General features: G+C 41.5%; 1 protein-coding gene across 1 annotated transcript; it reads left to right on the top strand.

Annotated features, from left to right (window-relative positions):
• The first annotated feature begins 373 nt into the window (after positions 1-373).
• Positions 374-5,701, top strand: LOC131648817 (uncharacterized). The gene is made up of 3 exons (XM_058918539.1): positions 374-2,253; positions 2,747-5,388; positions 5,473-5,701. Exons 1-2 carry the CDS (start codon positions 504-506, stop codon positions 5,350-5,352), a joined length of 4,356 nt encoding a protein of 1,451 aa, XP_058774522.1. The 5' UTR covers positions 374-503; the 3' UTR covers positions 5,353-5,388; positions 5,473-5,701.
• The last annotated feature ends 2,058 nt before the right edge of the window (positions 5,702-7,759 follow it).

Below are 7,759 nucleotides of genomic sequence, written 5' to 3'. Positions count from 1 at the left end.
ATAAAGCATTTTGGTGTTACTTTTTTGTCAAGATAGGCAACTAGGAAGAGAATGATAAAAGAATAGTAAGTTATGGTAATTTGGTTGGATACTATACTAATGTAAGAAGTAGAGAAGGTGATTAATACTTCAATTATTAGAAGTAGTTGTTGGAATTTGATGGTGACTGGTTCTATTGTATGGCCATTTGGAGGAAAACAAATTGGAGAGAGAGTGTAAAACAGTAGTTTGAAAAGTCACAAAGCCAGCTGGAGGGAAACTTAGTTTAAGGCATTAATATCTAAAAGAAACCAAATGAATATTTTTGAAATGGTCCCTTATGACAGCTCCCCTTTAACGACTCATTACTATCACTATAAGTATAGCTATTTTATGTAAGCTTTTATCAGTCAGCACTAACACAAAACCTTCTCCTCCTCCTCTCTCTATCTCTCTTATCTGCTTTTCTAATAATAGTGGTGAGGATATTCTCAGAAGCATTGGCCAGCTTTTGCCTATTGCCCATGACTGCTAGGGGCAGGGACCCCACAAGGGGTCGGTTTCGGCCGGAAATGGCCATGGCATTGGCCATTGTTCTGATTTCTACTACTGTGGTTTCTGTTGCTGCTGATGGTTACCCATACAGTTCTCCTCCACCACCAACTTATGAGTACAAGTCACCTCCACCACCAACTCCTTCACCACCACCTCCTTATGAGTACAAGTCACCCCCTCCACCACCCATTGAACATAAGGCTCCACCTTATGAGTACAAGTCACCCCCTCCACCACCCATTGAACATAAGGCTCCCCCATACGAGTACAAGTCACCACCACCACCCTCACCTTCACCACCACCACCTTATGAGTACAAGTCTCCACCTCCACCTTCCCCATCACCCCCACCTCCTTATGTATACTCATCACCACCTCCACCACCACATGAACACAAGGCTCCACCATATGAATACAAGTCACCTCCACCACCATCTCCCTCACCCCCACCTCCTTATGAGTACAAATCTCCTCCACCACCTTCTCCATCACCTCCACCTCCTTACTACTATAAATCTCCACCACCACCCTCTCCCTCACCTCCACCACCTTACTACTACAAATCTCCCCCACCACCATCACCAGTTTACAAATACAATTCACCACCTCCTCCAACACCAGTTTACAAGTACAAGTCACCACCTCCACCGTCACCAACATACGTGTACAAGTCACCACCTCCACCGTCACCAACATATGTGTACAAGTCTCCTCCTCCTCCAACACCAGTTTACAAGTATAAGTCACCACCTCCACCGTCACCAACATACGAGTACAAGTCTCCTCCTCCTCCAACACCGGTATACAAACCTCCATACTACTACAATTCACCTCCTCCTCCAACACCAGTTTACAAGTACAAATCACCACCTCCTCCATCACCAACTTACGTGTACAAGTCTCCTCCTCCACCAACACCAGTATACAAGCCCCCGTACTACTACAAATCACCACCTCCTCCATCACCAACTTACGTGTACAAGTCTCCTCCTCCACCAACACCAGTATATAAGCCCCCATACTACTACAACTCACCTCCTCCTCCAACACCTGTTTATAAGTACAATTCACCACCTCCACCATCACCAGTTTACAAGTACAACTCACCACCTCCTCCAACACCGGTTTACAAGTACAACTCACCACCTCCTCCATCACCGGTTTACAAGTACAACTCACCACCTCCTCCATCACCAGTTTACGTCTACAAGTCACCACCCCCACCAACACCTGTATACAAACCCCCATACTACTACAACTCACCTCCTCCTCCAACACCAGTGTACAAGTACAATTCACCACCTCCACCGTCACCAACTTATGTGTACAAGTCACCACCCCCACCATCACCAGTATACAAACCCCCATACTACTACAACTCACCTCCTCCTCCAACACCGGTGTACAAGTACAATTCACCTCCTCCTCCAACACCAGTGTACAAGTATAATTCACCTCCTCCTCCTACTTACTACTACAATTCGCCACCACCTCCAGTAAAATCTCCACCTCCACCAACACCTTACTACTATCAATCTCCACCACCACCCACGTACACTCCACCTCCATACTACTACAACTCTCCTCCTCCACCTGTTGTGTATCCCCCACATCCATATCACCACTCATTGATTGTGAAGGTAGTGGGTAAAGTCTACAGCTACAAGTGCTATAACTGGGAGTATCCTGAAAAGTCTCATGACAAGAAACACCTCAAAGGTATATTACATTCATTTCTGAATCCTTATATTTCAATCTCTCTTATCAATCAATATTTTTTTATAGTCAAATTCTTGCTGGTTAATTTTATATTTTTAGATGAGTTTCATACGCTCTTTATATTAAGTTTAGTTATTCATTTTTTAAACAACTATTACAAAGTATTTTATCTTCTGCATGTATCTTTTACCTTTGAGAACTTACATATATTAATAAAAACTCACTTTTTTTCACTCGTTAAAAAAAACCAACTTAATTCCAAAATAACATGCAAATTTTATTTAGTTCCGACTGCAAGATGTAATAAAGAAAATCAATATGATGGACAATATGGCTCGATCTTTGGAATTGGATAATGCTACATAAATAATATGATCTACAACACGGATAGCTAAACTTGACTTTTTAGTAAAACCTTGTAATGTTGAATTCTGTCATTACTTATATTTAACTTTGTGATGAGACTTACGAATTTCAACTGATTATGGGATAGGTGCTATTGTTGAGGTCAAATGCAAAGCTGGAAGGAACATCATCAAGGCGTACGGTAAAACTAAGAACAATGGAAAGTATGCCATCACAATTCCAAACTTTAACTATGTGAAATATGGTCCCACAGTGTGCAAAGCCAAACTACATGCTCCACCTAAAGGCTCTCCATTCAACATCCCAACTAAGCTCAATGAGGGAACCGACTTGTGGGTAAAATCTAAAGACAAGTATGAAGTTGTGCTCAAGGCTAAGCCATTCGCCTATGCTTCTAAGAAGCATTATGAAGAATGTGAAAAGCCTAAGCCTTCACCAACTCCTTACTACTACAAGTCACCTCCTCCTCCTACACCAACTTATGTGTACAAGTCACCACCCCCACCATCACCAACTTATGTGTACAAGTCACCACCCCCGCCATCACCTACATACAAACCCCCATATTACTACAACTCACCTCCTCCTCCAACACCAGTTTACAAATACAATTCACCACCTCCACCATCACCAACTTATGTGTACAAGTCACCACCTCCACCATCACCTGCATACAAACCCCCATACTACTATAACTCACCTCCTCCTCCAACACCAGTTTACAAGTACAATTCACCACCTCCACCTTCACCTACTTACGTCTACAAATCACCACCACCACCATCACCTGTATACAAACCCCCATACTACTACAACTCACCTCCTCCTCCAACACCAGTGTACAAGTACAATTCACCACCTCCACCATCACCAACTTATGTGTATAAGTCACCACCCCCACCATCACCTGTATACAAACCCCCATACTACTACAACTCACCACCTCCCCCAACACCAGTTTACAAATACAACTCACCTCCTCCTCCGTCACCAACTTACGTGTACAAGTCTCCTCCTCCACCAACACCGGTATACAAGCCCCCGTACTACTACAAATCACCACCTCCTCCATCACCAACTTACGTGTACAAGTCTCCTCCTCCACCAACACCAGTATACAAGCCCCCATACTACTACAACTCACCTCCTCCTCCAACACCTGTTTATAAGTACAATTCACCACCCCCACCATCACCGGTTTACAAGTACAACTCACCACCTCCTCCAACACCAGTTTACAAGTACAACTCACCACCTCCTCCATCACCAGTTTACGTCTACAAGTCACCACCTCCTCCATCACCTGTTTACGTCTACAAGTCACCGCCCCCACCAACACCTGTATACAAACCCCCATACTACTACAACTCACCTCCTCCCCCAACACCAGTGTACAAGTACAATTCACCACCTCCTCTAACACCAGTGTACAAGTACAATTCACCACCTCCACCATCACCAACTTATGTGTACAAGTCACCACCTCCACCATCACCTGTGTACAAACCCCCATATTACTACAACTCACCTCCTCCTCCAACACCAGTTTACAAGTACAAGTCACCACCTCCACCATCACCAACTTACGTGTACAAGTCACCACCCCCACCATCACCTGCATACAAACCCCCATACTACTACAACTCCCCTCCTCCTCCAACACCGGTTTACAAGTACAACTCCCCTCCTCCTCCAACACCGGTTTACAAATACAACTCTCCCCCTCCTCCATCACCGGTTTACAAGTACAACTCCCCCCCTCCTCCATCACCGGTTTACAAGTACAACTCTCCTCCTCCCCCATCACCGGTTTACAAGTACAACTCTCCTCCTCCCCCATCACCGGTTTACAAGTACAACTCCCCTCCTCCATCACCGGTTTACAAGTACAACTCTCCTCCTCCTCCAACACCGGTTTACAAGTACAACTCCCCTCCTCCTCCAACACCGGTTTACAAATACAACTCCCCTCCTCCTCCAACACCGGTTTACAAATACAACTCCCCTCCTCCTCCAACACCGGTTTACAAGTACAACTCCCCTCCTCCTCCAACACCGGTTTACAAGTACAACTCCCCTCCTCCTCCAACACCGGTTTACAAGTACAAGTCCCCTCCTCCTCCAACACCGGTTTACAAATACAACTCCCCTCCTCCTCCAACACCGGTTTACAAGTACAACTCCCCTCCTCCTCCAACACCGGTTTACAAGTACAAGTCACCACCTCCACCGTCGCCAACTTACGAGTACAAGTCACCACCTCCACCGTCACCAACTTACGAGTACAAATCTCCTCCTCCTCCAACTCCAACACCAGTTTACAAGTACAAATCCCCACCTCCACCATCACCTACATATGTTTACAAGTCTCCTCCACCACCAACACCATCCCCACCTCCACCTTACTATTACCAATCCCCACCACCACCATCCCCTTCTCCACCACCTCCTTATTACTATCAAAGTCCTCCTCCACCATCTCCCACTCCTCATACTCCCTACTACTACAAATCCCCTCCACCACCAACGTCATCTCCTCCACCTCCTTACCACTATGTGAGTCCTCCTCCACCAACATCATCTCCTCCCCCACCATACCACTACACATCACCACCTCCTCCCTCCCCGGCTCCTGCTCCCACATACATTTACAAATCACCTCCCCCACCTGTGAAATCACCTCCCCCACCAGCTTACATTTATGCATCCCCACCACCACCTATCTACAAGTAAGCTCAAAATGCAGCAACACCGTTCCGTATAAATCATGTAAGTATATAATCTTACATCCATAAATACACATATATTACAACTGCATGTATAAATCTTAGTAATGCAAATTATTCTTTTCAGGTTTTAGTTTTCATCAAGGAATAAATGCAACCTCCATTTGGAACAAAGTGAAACTACCTTCCAGTCTAAGTCCTTTGAATAAAAGTCTGAATGTATTATCTCTAAGCAACATTATTTGTTATTCAGACAAAATTGAGTCTATTTCTTTGGTGGCCATCTTGCACGTCCTGGTCTTGTTGTGCTCAAGTGACATACAAATCAAAATGAGGAAGCAATATTTGAATGTAAATGTCAAGTGAAAGTCATAAGTACAGTCCACTTTTAGTGATCTCTTTAATTTATTTGTGCATAGATGATAATGGTCGTGTATGATTGCTATTATATTTATTGTGGCAATTTTGTATTTGTGTTTGAAATAAGAGTGCTAGTAACCAAGGAGAATATTAGATTTCTATTCACTACTTAATTTGTGTTTATTTCCAAGAGCATTTGAATGATTGTCGTATTTTCAAATAGCTCCAATGGCTCACAAAAACTTCTAAACCACACGGAGAAAGTTGTCTGGTTCCCATTTCTCTCAAACAAAAAATAGCTCGTTTTAAATTTTTCCATTATTGACATTTGAAGAGTTAAATTACTAGCCAGCAGTCTAATGACTATACTCAATCAACTCTGCCTGATTCCTAAAAAAATTCAAAACCCTTGGCAGGTGATTTTCTTAGTTTTGGAGAAAAGTAGGAACTAGATTAATTATTTGAATAATCTGACACAGGCTCCCCTTTCAATTTAGCTACATTAATCAACTAATTTCCTCTATTGATAGCGGTTGAAAATGTCAGCGTGAATATTTTGGTTACAAACTCCCAAAAACAATTTGTGTACTTACCAATGTTCTTGTTTTAAAACATGAGACATGAGTCAACCTCAAGTAAGTCCATAATGTTCATACTTTTATATTTTAAAAACACAGGATTTGTAAAAACTATGAAAAGAGAATTTCCAAAAAATATTTTATGCTTTAATGTTTTATACATTGCTTTATTTTTGAAATAGATTCATTTTAGGCTTTTGATTTGGGACCAAAAAGGAATTGAATTGGTGAAATTGAACTTTTGCAGAAAACTATGACGCTATAATAGACCATTGTCAGCATGTCCCACTCGTTTATTAGGATAGAAATGGATAATGAATTTAGTACTAGAATTTAGTCTCGTTCACAAAAAATCTAGCCAAGGAATCCCGGAAGAAGTAGCTAAGTAGTAATAGTATGAATTGAGACACCAAATGAATATTATAAAGGAGGTTAAGGACTAGATCCTACTACTAAAATCTATCTCCCCCGACAAATTAAACACTAACAATTTACCTATAGAAAAACCAACCAAATAGAAAGAAAAAAAAAACAACTAGTCCCATAAAATACTGGATAATCACCACAGAGCCCTATTGTACTTGTATGACCCTCTGCAAAAACAGCTAAATCAAAACTAACAGAAAAAATGCACAGAACGAACAAGGATTATGTTAGTAAAAGGAAGGCCTTCCATCGTGCGAATTTAAGCTAGGAAAAAGACCATTAAAACGAGTCGGAGACACAGGTTATGTAGCAGTTATGAAATAGGACAGCAGTTGGCGTTATGGTATTTTATGTCATTAAATATAGAAGGAAATTAGGACACAGGAGGCCATTGGGTTATTTGTTAATATGTTGGTTGAGAAAGACTGGGCTCTCTCATTCTGAGGGTGCCCCCCTGCTTCTCATCTCGCTAATATATACCAATTGATCCCACCTGTTTCTGAATTTACCCCCAATAAGAACTCTAGCTAGGGCCACAATTTTAAAAAAAAAAGTTCCAAGGTCGCGATCTAGAACACATATCACTTTAATTGAAGAAGCATCAATCACATGTGACTCCGATTCTCTAAATTATCAAAGATTAGAGCACAACTGTAAGCCACTGTCATAGTGTATGTTAATTTATGGACAAAAGTGGATTGCACCACCTTTCTAACAGAAAGTTATTTTATTTGAACCTTATCACAAAACACATCTTCCCTCCTTACTTTTAAAAATCTTCAAAATCAGGCTGCCAGTGTCAATGGTCATTTCTCTTTTCCCCAAATTTTGACTACTTAATTTTTCATTCTTCTATTTTTATTTTATTTTTGTATTTTCTCTTTTTACAATTTTCATTGTTTAAATTTTAAAATATTATTTATGGAGATAAATTTTGGTATTTGCAAAAAAGGAGTAAACTTCTAAATGTAGATTTAAGAAATTAATTTCATGACAATAATCTCAAGAAAACTAATGTTACAAGATGACTTTAATCAAAATTTCAATTTC

This window comes from Vicia villosa, linkage group LG2 (assembly GCF_029867415.1).
Source record: "Vicia villosa cultivar HV-30 ecotype Madison, WI linkage group LG2, Vvil1.0, whole genome shotgun sequence".
Taxonomy (NCBI): domain Eukaryota; kingdom Viridiplantae; phylum Streptophyta; class Magnoliopsida; order Fabales; family Fabaceae; genus Vicia; species Vicia villosa.
Note: the sequence above shows the minus strand (reverse complement) of the source record. Positions and strands in the feature narration are given on the sequence as shown.